This window comes from Notamacropus eugenii, chromosome 1 (genome assembly GCF_028372415.1).
Source record: "Notamacropus eugenii isolate mMacEug1 chromosome 1, mMacEug1.pri_v2, whole genome shotgun sequence".
NCBI classification, from domain to species: domain Eukaryota; kingdom Metazoa; phylum Chordata; class Mammalia; order Diprotodontia; family Macropodidae; genus Notamacropus; species Notamacropus eugenii.
This window is the reverse complement of record NC_092872.1, coordinates 106,800,878-106,816,512: the sequence shown is the minus strand read 5'-3', so window position 1 is coordinate 106,816,512 and position 15,635 is coordinate 106,800,878. Positions and strand designations below refer to the sequence as shown.

Here is a 15,635-nt window from a genome sequence, read left to right as displayed (position 1 = left end):
AGCAATTAACATTTTTCTAAAAAACTGAATTAAAACTTCTCAGTGTCAGTTTATGTATTTGTCTTTCTTTGATAGGACAATTTCTAAACCAAGCCTAAGAAGTTGATAGTGTATAGATCTTCATACTGCATCTCAGCTATCAGTCAAAATGATATATTCTCCTTATGATTTTCATTTAATAGTTTAGGAAATCAAATCTTGTTTGTACAGTAAAAAGCTGTGCACTTGCATAATAACTTCATGCAAAAATCAGTAAATATGCAAGAAATCTAGAAATCACTGCCTCATCCGATCAAATCATTACCATTTCATTATATGACTAATTATAGTAAAAAAAAAAAAATGCCCCTGAGAAAAACAACCTGTAGCTGTTGTCACGCAGAAAATATATGTGGTCATAAGATTGTGGAATATATGAACCTCTACGTTCTTTGCTCTCTAATATGCCATAGGCATGCTTTTCAGGAACAGATGTAGAAATCTTTGAAAACTCTCTCTAATGAGACAGTCAACAAATACAGCTTAGTTTTATACAAATGAAGCAAAGAAAAGCCCCATTTATTAGGTGAATTCAGAACAGCTTAACCTGGAAATCAGACTAGATAATGTAGGTGGGAAAAGCCCCTGGTTATCTAAATAATTCATTTTTTTCTACAGCTATCCTGGTAGCTAAACTTTGCCAGGACCTAGCTCACTGGAGACAGGAAAGGAGATGGATATGTGGAGGCGGGGCACTCTGGGCAGCAGCTGGCTCAGGTCAAGGATAGAGATATTTAAGTTCCTTAACAATGCTTACAATAATCTTGTTAGATTCAGCTTTATCTTTAAGAGTGTATAGTTTCATTATTCATAAGCATTTTGCCTGAAGAAAATCAGGGGAAGATAAGATGGGTGGATAAGACCCAACCTTGAAGAAGTAGCTCAAGATCTACTGATCACCTATAGGACTGAAGTTGGGGAGGAGCGTCAGTGGGAGATGGCCTCCAGAAGGCTACAAACCAGAAGAGATTAGGTCAAGGTCATCAGAAGGCAAACTAGGTCTTTGATATTAAACAAGTTCCTCAGGCTTGTTTCTAGTATGAAGGGTGAGCCCACACACATACTGGAGCCTAGACTTTGCCAAAAATGTTACAATGGGAATGAAAAAGAAGCAACACAACTAAGGTTAATGTATGTGTGGCATGTAGTGGAGCGAGTGAGGAGCACTGTCTGTGAGCATGACAGGTATGAGAGCAGCAAGGAATGACTTAGGAAAGTCTTAAATGTAGAGCAAAAGTTAGATATGAAAAGTTTGAGCAGCCTGGCATTTAGGCTGAAGCTAAATGAAGTCATTAAAGTAATTGAATAAATCAAAGTTTTCTCTGCTAAGGTTTTCTCTGGACCCTGGAAAGTCATAACAGAGAGAAAGTTGGGAAGCAATAACATGTATCTGAAATTCATCAGAAAATGGCAAAATTATCAGAAAGGAATTTGGAGATTATTTACACAAACCTCTCATTTTCTGGAGGAAGCAAACAAGTGACTTGCCTAAAAATCACTCTTCTAGGCAATGTAGCATTGGAAGTGGAATTCATCTCCTTCCTCTAAACCTGGTGCTCCTTCCGCTAGACTAGAATCATAGATCTGAAGCTTGTGAAGAGAATGAAAATATTATCTGGTCTGTTCCACAATGTTGTGGTAAAGATACAGCCAAAAGCTTCTGCTGAATATCTTTTGTTTTGAAATGCCTGAAATCTCACTTCCATCATGTAGTAGAAAGAACGTTGTAGCCAGGTCAGGACAACTGGCTTCAAATCTGTACTCTAGCACCTACTGTTTACCAGTTCTGTGACTAAGCGATTCACTTAACCTTTACTTTAGCCTCAGTTTTCACATCTTTGGAAGGGACATTATGACTCACAGCACTTACCTCAACAATTAGGAGAAAAATATTTTACAAACTAAAACACTGCATCATAGATTTAGAGCTTAGGGTTGATCTAATGCAAGTCTTTCAAATAACAGGTGAGGAAATAAAAATCAGGAAGATCATGTGACTTGATTAACATCACACAAGTAGTAAATGTCATGGATGAGATTTAAAACTAGACCCTATGACTCCAGGGCTCTTTCCACCACACCCTAGATAAATATGAGTTAGGATTGATTTGGTATTTAAATTGTTTCCATTTTAAAACAAGAGATGGGATAAGAAGCCAAAGAGAGAGACACATTACTAAAAGTTATTCAGTCCTATCAAGGAAATATTGCTTGAGTTATCTTTCTATTGAGTCACTATTTTAATTATGTGCCTTTTTGTTAACCAGCAGGAAGCTTTTCTTCATGATTTAGAGAGGAAGGAGTGTGTGTGTGGGTGTGTGGTACGTGTGTTTGGGCATGTGAGAGAGGGGAATCGGATCCTATTCAAAATCCCTGGATATCAAATCATTGGGAAATGACAGCAAGGTAGCTGCTTGATTTGGGCTTTCAATAAAAACAGTTTCCATATTTTCTTGAATTCCCTTGTTAATTAAGAAAATTATTTATAGTCTGCTAAAGAGCAAAATCCAAAGCACAATATACATAATGACTGCAATCACTTCAAAGAGGACAAGGCTCACAGTGACATCATCCAGGTCAAATACAATGAATGCTGGTTCTAAAAGATAGAGATGGGAAAAAATATTTCTATGTATTCTGTTAAAATGGTAAGTGGTAAGAGTAGGAAGTTACATTTGGTGGTACTTGTCAACTCTCTTTAAATGAAGGGGGTGGGGCCAATGCATGACATAATGGACAGAACATTGATCCTAGAACAGAAAGACTCCCATTGTCTGTGCAACTTTGAACAAATCACTTCACTTCTCAATGCTATAGAAAGCTCTATAACACTTTAAGACTATTTATAAGTTGTAGAGAAGGTGCTGACATTTACTTGCAGTTTCGTCATGAGGAAGTTTCAGATACCAATGAATGAAATCACAAGTCTAGTCCATTACTTCCCTATTTTTACTAAGGGGAAGGCCAGTGTTGTTTATTAAGTGATGTGTCAAAACAAAATTTAAAAAATTTGAATTAATTTTTAAGTAATGAAATCTGCCTTAAAATCCTAGGATCCTTTACTTATTCAACTTTTTGATTAGAAAATGAATTTTCTCTATTACCTATACTGCAGCTTCCTACCCTATCAATGTTTATTATACAGCAGAAATTTTAAAACGAGTCCTAAGACTCCCTTTAAAAAATGCTTATTATTATGATTATTCTATCACATTCATAAGAATCACACACATTTAAAGCTATATTCATCATAAGAATAAAACCTCTGCTAAAATAACTCTGTGATGAGTTGCCATTGTACATGGCACCGTTCAGCCTGTGCAGAGCAGAAAGTAACACAGAATCATACTAGAAAAGTGTTGCTTTAGTCTAAGAAGTAAGGGTGAAGCTAAGTGGCCCTTTTTCCTGGGCTGATACATACTCAATATGTACAATTGTTTACACTCTTGAAAGCTTCACAGCATGAAAGAGATTATTGTAAAGAGACTTTTTCCCCCTTTTTTCTTTCTTTCTCACGGGTCAAAGACAGGGAAAGATATTTGACAAACTTGGCAAGTCTGGCTGAAATCAACAGTTTATCCCCTTGCCACCTCCATCATCATGGTTTAATGAGCACTTACTTTCAACAGCTTTGATTTTATTTTCCCATGGTATACATGCCTGCTTGAAGATTTCAAAATCACGAAGAAATTTTGCCCATTTCTGAAAAGGAGAAAACACAATCATTAGTTCTCATGGTTGAAAATCAAGTCAAATGGAGAATGAACTCCAATAAAACTACATGGAACATCAACATAGACTACCATGGAGCACTGAACCCTCTTGTAATGTAAGAGGGAAAAGAGCAGGAAACTCCAAACTCCTTTATCCATTACCAATCCCTATTCCAAGATAAGGATACATATGGTCAGTTCAGTGGAGGAGAACATAATAGAGAGTAGATTGGAAGCTCCTTGAGGGCAAGGACTGTTCCCTTTATTTTATTTTTTTAGATAACCAACACCTAACTTAGTACCTGGAACATAGTAAGCACTTAACAAATGCTTGTTGATGGACTGAATAATAGATAATTTTAAATCTATAGTCTGGGGCAGGGGGAAACATCTTTTTATGGTTAAGATATGAACTAGGGAATCATTGAGTGTGAAACCTAGGAGGAATCTGAGAGGTCAACTAGTCCAAATCCCTTATGTGACAAATGAGAAAACAGCGCAGAATCTAACACAGAATCATACTAGAAAAGTTTCTCTGGATTTTGTGCCCTTCTGGCTCAGAGTGAATGTCAATATTAACTGTTTCTCTTTTGACCAGTAACCCTGAGAGTCTTCCCCAACCAGTTTGATTTTTTTTTTCTAAGTAAAGGGGTCATCCCTTGACTCACTTCTTAAAGAGGTCTATTCATTGAATGGGCGTTACCCCATTCAAAGTGAGAACCTAAAAAGGCCTTAGTCTAAAAGGTCCAGGTTCTCCCATTGCATCCTGGGTCATTTAGAGTCATCTTGATGAATATCTGGCCACTGGATTCAGATGGTTCTGGAGGAGAAGTGAGGCTGGTGACCTGCACAGCCCTCCCTCACTCAAAACAAAGTCAACTGCAAGTCATGTCATCATCTCCCTGATGTAATGGTCTTCTTTGAAAAAGAAGGACAGACACAAGTTGGAGCTCTCCCCTCCAGTGCTGCCTTGGATTTATTTGATATATATTCACATCTGGTCTCCCCTATTAGAATGTAGGTTCCCTAAGAGCAGGGAATGCTTTATTTTTGTCTTTGTATTCTCAGAGCCTATCGCATAGTAAGGACTTAATGCCAGGTACAATGTGAAGCACTTCACAATAATGATCTCATTTGATCCTCACGATGATCCTGAGAGGTAGGTGCTATTATTGTCCTCATTTTAAAGATGAGGAAACTGAGGCAGTCATAAGTACAGTGACTAGCCCAGGGTTACAAAGCTAGGTAAGTGTCTGAGGCTAGAATTGAACTCAGATCCAGGTCCGAGGACCTGAACCCCTGAGCCACCCAGCTACCCCTTGATTGAATGCTCAGATGATTAATTGATTCAGCATGGATTAAAGGGCAGGAACAAGTTTGAAAGTATAGGCAGCAAAAAGGGTGTACTGAAGTCTGCTCCAAATGGCTTGCGTAAACCAGTTGTTAAATTTTTAGTGTGAGCCTTTATACTTCATTTGCAAATGCTACAAATTGATTGATTGTTTTGTTGATTGTCTAGAGTTGAGAAAGTGATGGACAAAATGTTTCAAAATACAATGAAACAAAAATGTGTCCTGTGTATATATATTTTTTCCAGTGAGCCAGTTGTTAAACATTTGTATTGGGATATGTAGCATACCCCTGGCAAGCAGGAAAATTAACCTGGTAATCCAACTGACAAATGGAAAAAGGGGTAACCTTGCCTAGGGATAACATGGTAACTAGCTAATTCTGCACCTGCAGCAAAAATAATCAATCCACATAGTATGGATTACTTGAGATAATGGGATAGGAGATCCATGTTTTTCTGCACTTTTCGGCTTCATGTCCCTGAGGACAACGCCTCACTAACCTTTGTTATGATTGTGCCTGAGAAAAGTGAATTTGAAAGTCAAACAGTAAACTCCTTCAGAGTAATAATAGTGTACTCTGCCGCTGTCATTTCAGCTTCGTCTTCTGTAAGCACCATGGTATAAAGCAACTTGCATAAGAGAGAAAGCCAACAACTCTGAAAGTATGGGAGAAGCAGCCTGACCTACATTTAGGTCCCTTGGCTTCCTACCCCAAGGAACCATGTGTCCATAAGAAAATGATTATCGTCTCAGAGAACTTCATGGAAGTTTCCCCACAATCAATAGATTTGAAGTTTTAAGACACTTTAGAGATGACTTTGTTCAACTTTCTCATACTACAATGAAGAGAAAAGAGGTTCAGAGAAGTTGAAATTTGACTAAGCTAGATTATGAGCTCCTGAAAGGATAGATTGTATTTGCCTTTCTTTGTATCCTTAGTGTTTAGCAAAGTTCCTGGTACTTAGTAGGCATTTAATACATGCTTGTTGATTTGACATTACTTGACAAAGAGAGGCATTGTGGTAAAAGTGTTGAGTGTTGTGGATCTGAGGTCTGAGGACCTGGGTTTAACTTTTTTTTTTTGATGGTTTGTTGGTATTTTTTTTTTTTTTACCTTGGGCAAATCCTTTAACTTCCCTGGGCCTTGGTTGCCTAATCTGTAAAATGATGGCATTGGACTTCTGAGGTCCCTTCTAACTCTAGACTGATGATTCCCATGAAAAGAAATCCAGAGACATTAAGTGATTTGTGCAAGGTCACAAATGTAGATCGCAGGGTACAGGCAAAAGAGAACTGGATGTGGAGTCAGAAAATATAGGTTCACTTCCCAAACCTACCACTTGCTACCTGTGTCGTCTTGAGCAAGACACTTCTCCTCTCTGGGCCTCAATTTACTCATCTGTAAAATGAGGAACTAGGAGGACTAATGACCTCCAAGTTTTCTTCCAGCTCCAAATCTGTGATCTAAGTGACAGAGTTGGGACAGAACGCCAGTCTTCTGACTCCAAATCCAATGTTCTTTCTATGAATACTACTAATATTTATAATAACATTTGGGGTTTCTTTGATAGAAAACCTAATGTAATATACAAAAGAGTACTTACTGTCTGTTGTGCTAGTTTTCCTTACTCCCCATCCGTTGTCCCAGAAGGGTTGATTCCCTTGTCAGAGAAAAGCTAAATAGTCTTTTGGCATTCAAAATGTATTGAAAACAGCAAAGCTATGTTTGGAGACTTGGGCTCCCTCCTTAGCTCCCAAGGCATGAGGATGTAAGGAACAGTATTTATAAAGTGTATAATAAAAGAAAGATGAAGACTCATCTTTCAGTATCGAAAAAAAATCCTTCTATAAAAATACTTACTTTTTTCATCATCATCTTGAATGCGAACCATCGTTTTCCTTTTCCTTTCCCAAGTGCCCCTTCATTTGCACTTACAAATTCTTTGGCTTCCCTTGCAAGAAGAAAAAAAAATTGAGAAGGGAAGAGTATAAGCTAATGTTATATTAAGATGGAAATTATCTTCCCTCAACTAGTTTTGTAAAAAAGCCCATGTTTCAAATGTAACAATGTCTTTCAGATATTCGAAGTTCTCTTCTATCAATACCATGGTTATAGAGGAGTTTACCAAGTCTACCTTCTACAAAGTTGGTATTGATGGTTATTTGTACTTACCTTCCTCCAACTTACATCCTCTTAAGCCAAAAACTGACTAACATCTGCACACATTAGGGTGAAGAAGACCTGAATGCCATCACAACTCCTAAATCCCAAGACTGAGGCCAAGATGGCATTGGTCCACAGAAATCTGACTAGCTCTCCAGTCATCCAGAGAATCAGCACCAGAGATAGCTTTTTACGTGTGAGAGATCAGAATCTTGCAGCCCTCAAAGATGAAGGACTCAAACTCATTTCGAAAAGGAATAAGCTAAGAGAATATAAGCTTGTCTATAGGCATCCAGTGAAGCTATCCAACTGACATAGCTCCTTCCACAAAAACTAAAGCAAATAGGTATTTAAGGAAAGAAAGGAAAGTCATAATATTCCTAACTTCCTGCTTTCTAATTAGTACTAGGATGCTGCTTAATTTTCAGTCGCCAAATGTGTGAACCTGTGCTCATTTTAATGGTAAATATAACACAGAAGGAATTGTAGGCTTTCAAATTTTACACAGGAAGAAAGACCTGTTTTTTTCAGGCCCTGTTACTTATAAGCTGTTGCAAATGACATGAGGACATACCTGAAAAACAACTAAAAGGAAGACCTCTGATACTCTATGACTGTACCTATAAAGGAGATGGAAGGAGAAGTTTCTACAGTATTCTGGCAGCGTGTGTGCTGATTTTAATGCCAGATTCATTTCCTAGTTTTTGTATATTTTTTGTTGTTGTTGTTGTTGGCAGAAACAGAGAAGAAAGTTAGGGCAGACTGACATCAGAAAAATGAATTGCCCATCAGTGTGCAATCCAGAAAAAGGTTGCATTAAGAAAAATTAAAAATGGCTTGTCCAATTCTGCCTAACAACATTTATTCTTGAATTTTGGGTTCTCTGCAAAGTATTTTGTGGCATGTTGGGGCCAGATTGTCCACAACTCAACTCTCATTTTATTTGAGCTGGGCTGATTTTAGTTATGTTTCCTCTCCAATACATGTTTCTGCATAGGTAGGCTTTAGGTCTGTGCCAAAAAATGAATGATTCATTGGCACATGAACTGAGCCTATAAAAAGAGCTCAGTAGAGGTTTTCACTCAAAATTGCAATGAATACATAACATGTATTTCAATATGTAGACATTAGAACAAATACTCAGAGAATTAGTAATAAATATAATTACTGCTAGTATGTACAGAATAATTTTACACACACATACACATATCTGTGTCTAATGGTAGTTATCTCTAGAGTTGGGGGAAGGAAGAAAAAAAAATGTACATGATAATCCTATTATTATATACTTAAAAAGAACAGCAAGTAGTTCAAAATAGATTTGTAGTTTCATGTGCAATCATCTTTTTTATTATACTATGTTATGGAAATGCTTATTTTATTTCATGAATTAATAAAATAAATACATTCAATGGAGTGTCTAGAGTTGTCAAAGAAAAAAAATCTTCAAACAATTTGATGAATATGATGTACATACACCATCAAAGCATACAGTAATATAGACTAGCACATATTGCTGAGGTTTGGGGTATTTAAAAATGTGCTATTGTTTGTACATGACAGTAACACCATTGTCATACTATTAGGTTGAGAAATAAGAGAGTAGAGTGAATGGAGGGTTAGTTTTGGAGTTAGGAAGATTGAATTCATACTTTCTCTTAGATCAATCAACCAATGAACCAAACAAACATTTCCTTTGTACTAAACATTTCCTAGACATCTGTTTCTGGGACCACGTGACCTGAAAGTCACTCGATCTTTCAGAGCCATACGAAAACTATGACCACAAATGATAGAGGGGTGGCCAATCTGCATTGGTGAAGGAAATTCCTATACTGGGAGTTTCCACCAACAAATGGAATTACTGCTCTGGACCAAAAGAAATAAAATTGGTAGGACATGAAGTTATTTTTCTAGTTGTTCTGTTGTGTCCCCCTCTATGTGACCCCATGGACAGATATGCATGTATCCATAACAGTAGTTGGGACAGCTAGGGGGCACAGTGGATAGAGTGCTTGGCCTGGAGTCAGGAGGGCTCATCTTCCCAAGTTCAGATCTGGTCTCAGATACCAGCTATGTGACCCTGGGCAAATTACTTAGCCCTGCTTGCCTTGGTTTCCTCATCTGTAAAATGAACTGGAGAAGGAAATGGCAAACCACTCCAGCAGCTTTGCCAAGAAAATTCCAAATGGGATGGTGAAGAATTGGAGACGACTGAAAGCCAGCTGAAAACTCTAATGACTCCATGGCCTGTGCTTGTGAGCTGGCTGGCTGGTGGCTTCTGAACATAGAGGAACTAACAGACCCAAATTAGATTCTAATACATACTGAAGCTTAAATACTTTGGCCATATAATAAAATGGGACTCATTGGGAACGACTCTGATGTTGAGAAAGATTGAAGGCAAAAAAGGTGATGGCAGAAGATGAGATAGATAGTATCATGGAAAAAGTGAATGTAAGTTTGGACAGACTTGGAGAGTTAGTGGAGGAGGATAAAAGGGCCTGAGCTCTTTGAATCCATGGGCTCAGAAGGAGTCTTACACTATTGAAAGATTGAATCAAGCTCTAACTCATCTCCATCTGTCCTTTAAAAGATTTAAATCTTAACAATGTGCTGTTGTTAAGAACAAGATGCTGCATCTCCAAAGAAAGAATAAAAAGTGTCAGAAGTCTGAAGAGTGGGAAGGGAAAAAAACGAGAAAGGAAGAGGGAAGGCTGATTAGAAATGGGATTTGCATATAAAACTTCCTCACAGATAATCGCTCCAGGCTGTCTTCTGTTTGCTGTAGGGCTTACTGATAATGTTCATGCATATCTACATACATTTATAAAAAGTTTATAAATATCATTCCATCATTTAGGGGTTAAGTGATTTGTCCAACATGACATGGCAACTAGTAACTGTCAGAGGTATTAGAGGGAGGTCTTCTTAGTGCTAAGTCTAGCATTCTATCTAATGCTAATCACTTCTCTGACACATTATTATATAATCATTTAAGTATTTTTCATTGTATTTTATTTTTTCTAATTAAATGTAAAAACAATCAACATTCATTTAAAAATTTTTTGAGTTTCAAATTTTTCTCCCTCCTTTTCCTCTTCCTAAAATGGCAAACAATTTGATATGTTGTACAGTACATAATCATTTTAATGACAAAAGGTGTCTGACATGTAGACCCTATAGGCAAGTTTCAGATTGTAAAGTCTGAATCAAGAAGCAAATAATCGTAATGATTCTTTCACAAAAAATCTGGTAAGGACATACAGGAGCAGTACTTTAAGGTCCGCAAGCCCAGGGGTCCCCCACCCTGGCTCCCCACGTTAATAATATCATTTCAAATAGTCAAATAGCAAGAGCTTTTTCCTTTTATGATATTGGTTGATGGAGTTGGAATTTAGATTCCATTTTTAAAAAACCTTCAAGCATTTAGCCTATCCCCTTTTCTGATACCCTATGCAGACATTTGAAACTGCCCCTCAAGGTTGGAGGCCTAGGCAGAACAAATAACAGAGATAAGGGCCTGGCTGACATGATACAGAGTAAATTGTCCTTGGCATCAGGAAGGCCTTGGTTCAAGTCCCCTCTGAGATACTCTGATACTTGGTATCTCTAGATTTTATCACAGTACCTACCTAGCAAATAATAAGCACTTAATAAATACTTGCTAATTAAGGCTAGGTCAGTTAGGTTAGTGGATATAGTGCCAGGAGTCAGGAAGTCGGGAAGGAAGATTCCTTCTGAGTTCAAATCCAGCCTCAGACATTTATCAGCTGCATGATCCTGGGCAAGTCACTTAATTCTGTTGGCCTCAATTTTCCTTGTCTGCAAAATGAGCTGGAGGAGGAAATGGAAAACCACTCTAGTGTCTTTGTCAAGAAAACCCCAAATGATATCACAAAGAGTCAGACATGACTGAAAAATGACTCAATAATGAAGTAACCAGAAACAAGTAATTTAATTTATAAGATTATAAATTTTAGAAGCTACTCTAAAACTACAAATTATATGCGAATGACCAATTCTTTATCAGCGTAGGGAGTTTCTACATTGGGATTTCCTACAGTGAGGAAATCAGAGATCGAGATCACCTCTACTACCAGATAAGAACATAGACGTCATTCTTGGTCTTTAATCATTTTGATGTTACTTTCTAAGTAAGTTTCCAGTTGGAAAAATTGGAACAGGTAACTAAACTTCTATTATTTTACAACATTATTTTCCATTCTCAGTGTTCTGATTGTTTTAAGTTGCAAACAAATGACTCTGCTCTGTGAGCTATTAATTATGAAGAACAGAATTTAGTTTTATAATCAAATTAAATTTATAATAAAATTTAGTCTGATACATATAATGATATATAGGCATATGGTGTTATATGATAACTAGGCATAAATGTTCATTAGTTCATGTAAATCACTGTAATTAGCATTTCTTTTATATAGCCAAATGAGGTTTTTCATTGCCTTCTGTTTGTTAGTTCTCCAACAAGCATTTATAAAATGTCCGTATCAACAGTTTTCCCTGATTGCTTATATGAGTAGTCTTCATCATAGTCTGATATTCATTTAAGAGTAGATCTGACTCCCCATTAGTCATATGACTTCCTAACCCTTATATTATTGGAATCTGAGGTTTTCTGTGTCTCCCCCGTTGTCCTGCATCTCTTCTCAGATCATTTCCCTGGGAGATCTTTGAGTGGCAAGTCCCCGCTGTTCTCTGCTTCACTCCAACCCAGAAGGGACCATCACAGTCATTCGGTGAGACAAAGCGTTGAAGGGAATGGAGGGAAAATGTGGCTGTCTATAGCTAAGCATGGGGTATGTGGCTCAAGCCAATGGAACTTGGGATTGGAGCAAGGACAGGAAAAGATGTGTGCTAATTTAGCATGCCATCAAGGCAAGGTCTAGATCCCAGAGTTTCAGTCAAAAGAAAGGAGGTGACCTCACTGACAAAATACCTAAAGTAATTCAGTGTAATGCAGTGACAGGAACAAGAAAGACACACCCCTCAAAACTAATACCTCAATAGCACCTGTCTCTTTCTGCCTCAATTTGGCTATTTAGATGGAGTTTTATGGAGGCAAAGAGAAGCTGTCCATAGGGGATATTTGGGCAAGAGTCGCTTGGGGAAGTGGTTAGTGCCTTGGACTTGGACTTAAAGTCATAAGATCATAGATTTAAATTTGAAAGGGAGTTTAGAGAGCATTGGATCCAACTCCTTCATTTTACAGATGTAAACTGAGGTCCAGGGAGGATAAACAGGTTGCACAAGGTCACACAGGTAGTAAGTAGCAGAGCTGAGTTTTGAACTCACGTTCTCTGACTTCAAATCCAGCATATTTTCTACTGTATCATATAGATCTATGTTCAGATTCTACTTCTGACACCTAGTTTTCTGATTCTGGGGAAGTCACTTTATCTCTCTGTGCCTCAAGCTGTTAATTTCCTCAAGTTTAGCTTTTGAGTTATAGTTATCCTCTACATTGGTGAAGGGAGTTCTCACACCCTGAGTTTCTTATGCAGAGTCTCAATTTCCTTATCTGTAAAATGGGGATAATAATTCCTACAAGTTCTCACTTCACAGAGTTGCTGATGAGGCTGCAATGAGATGATGTATTTATAGCATTTTACAGTCTATGCAAGTGCCAGTTATTAATATCCTAGAGAGTAATAAGAATTATTCATGTAAAGGCCTTTATCGGTAAGATTGGGGAACATTCTAGCCCCAAATTGAAAGACATTGTGCCTGACAGAGATCCACTTGAATTGTATTCCATAAGAGCAGTGTGCCAGGGCTGTAATTCAGCCTCCACCTTTCTGGGTTCAGCCCAGCCCTAGAAAATTGTGCACAGCTCTCTGAGTTGTAACCCCAGACCCTGAGATAAATAATTAATGAGGGGGTCTACTTAATGACAATAATACCTGGCCCCATGAAACATTGATCAGCTCCTTGGGTTAGTAATTAGATCAAGAAGGTTTCTTACGCTTTGAAAAAAGCTTTCACAGTTAGTTGAGGGAGCACACTTTGGCCTAACAAAATAGATAATTTACTCATAACACATGATACAACCTTGATTACACAGTGAGCTCCATATATACTCTGCTGTCTTGGATACTTCCTTACTCCAGGAAAGGATGCTATACTCCTGGTTGAACTATGGATTTGCTAAGCTGTACTTTCATTTTGAATATGAAAACAATTACCACTGTCTTGGTTAAATATAAAATTTTTCATAATCATCTTTCAGTCCAAATTAGAAACATGTCTTGGTGGTCTAAACATTTTTTGATGAAAATTTCGGAGATGAGTGAAAGCTTCTTCTTAATCATCTCTGTAGTATCTCTCTCCCTCCCTCCTACCCCTTATCCAATACCAGAGAGAACTTCTAAATGCTTTATTAATACTTTTAAGAAAATCAATAGAATTCTCATGATAGGAAGAGGCCAGTTACACTAGAGTAACAGACAAATTCAAATTGAGTGAAATACCTGTAACAAAATTTCCTTCTAACCACAGGGAAGAGAGAGGCTAATGAATTTCTTTGGTATTTTCACATTACTAAGAAGATGCAAAAACAGAAAGAGGAATGGGAGATTTACAAAAGGAATGTCATTATTTATTCTGATTTTTGTTTCAGGCCTATGACATAAAGTTGGGGATGTATCAGAGCACCTCTAGGCAAAACAAAACCAGAAAGCACTCCCTCCTCCCACCATGAATAACCCATTCTACAGTGTCCCCATAGACGGAGCTTTGGTGTGAACAGCTCTTGGAGCTAGGTAACCAGGGGTGTAATTACTATATGGGGAAAGGCTATAACCCTGAACTTGAGATCATGAAAGAAGGACCCAGGTGTCAGGCTACAGAGGCCCCAGTAATTACACAGTACAATACTATGAAATTAGACAAGAGGACTTTATCCCTTAAGTCTCTTTCAGCAAAGGTTTGTCACTCTGTGCTACAAAGGCAGTGGGTCTCGTGAGTGTGTGTGTGTGTGTGTGTGTGTGTGTGTGTGTGTGTGTGTTTCTGCTCAGGTGATTCTGTTTCACGGTCCAGCGGAAAAAAGCATTGGTTCATCCTAACCTCCTCCTGACACAAAAATGATGACTCAAGATACAGACACACATTTTTGGAGGATTTTTTCAGAAATCCCAATTCAGCAGTTTGTTTTGTGTGACCTCCTATGTTTTATATAAGGGTTTTCTTTTTTCTTTTTTCCCTCCCAATGAAGGGAGGGAGGTGGAAGAGAAAAAAATAAATGCATGTTAATGGTGGTGGTGGGGAATTTAAAACAAAATTTTTTAAATAGCACTGGCTGTAGAATGAGAGGACCTGGGCCCAAATGATTCTTTTGACACTTTCTTATTATTCATCCCAAAGCTAGTCATTTAACCTCCCTGGGCCTCAGTTTCCACATCCATAAAATTTGGGGGAGGGGAGAATTGGACTATTTGGCTTCTAAAAACCCCTAGTTTTAAATCATAGCCTCTTGGGTGCCTCTCTTAAAAAATGTGTTGAGTAAGCAGTTTATTTCATTTCACCTCTTTATAATCTTGACTGTGATTGTAACCATCATCAAAAACATGAATTGTACAAAGCATTTTGGTAAAAGCTATGAGGGTACAAAGTAGCACAGTATGTTCCTGCTTTAAATAAATTTCCACTCTAGTTGAACAAAAGAAACATACACACAAAAAAGGAAAACAACACAAGGCAATACATGCTAAGTACCAAAGTAGAAGTACATGGGATCTTGGAGTTGAAATAGACCTTAGAAATTATCTAGCCTCAGGTTCTTAACTTTTTGAGTGTCAAATTAATAGACTCCTTTTCAGAATAATGTTTTTAATGCATGTTACATATATAAGATTACAAAGGAAACCAATTTTATTTACAGAAATCAAAATATTTTTTAAAAAAAATTTAGTATAGATCCCAGAGCCCCTGTTCAACTTGAAAAGACTAAAGAATTTAAAATAAATGGAATGACCAACTAGGATTCTAGATGACAAAGAATGCTCTCACCACTTGCCTTGCGATGGATTCTTCAAACTGCAGAATGAGACAGATATTTTTCAGCATGGAAGAGAGGAATTAGTTTTGCTTCACTATGCATATTTGTTGCAAGGAATTTGTTTTTGCTTTTTTAATTTCACCTTTAAATTGGGAGGAATGGGTAAAAGAAAATGAATACTTGTTAAATGAAAAAACATCAAGAACAAAATCATCCCTTTGAGAGTCTTGAAAGGGATGGAAGTCTGGAAAGGTAGGTTGGTAAGTATCTTCAGCTGTACTGGTTTATAGTTTGGTTTTCAGTAACTCTTTTGACAAGTTGTATTAGCAACCACACTAGCACACAGAGTG

General features: G+C 37.5%; 1 protein-coding gene across 1 annotated transcript in view; it reads right to left on the bottom strand.

Moving 5' to 3' along the window:
* Window positions 1-15,635, bottom strand: part of TMC1 (transmembrane channel like 1) — a 135,910-nt gene that overhangs the window by 94,504 nt on the left and 25,771 nt on the right. Inside the window, exons 4-5 of the mRNA XM_072611640.1 lie at window positions 6,966-7,056; window positions 3,660-3,741 (exon numbers count right to left, since the gene is read on the bottom strand). Coding sequence (XP_072467741.1) covers window positions 3,660-3,741; window positions 6,966-7,056 — 173 coding nt within the window. The remainder of the gene's footprint in view (window positions 1-3,659; window positions 3,742-6,965; window positions 7,057-15,635) is intronic.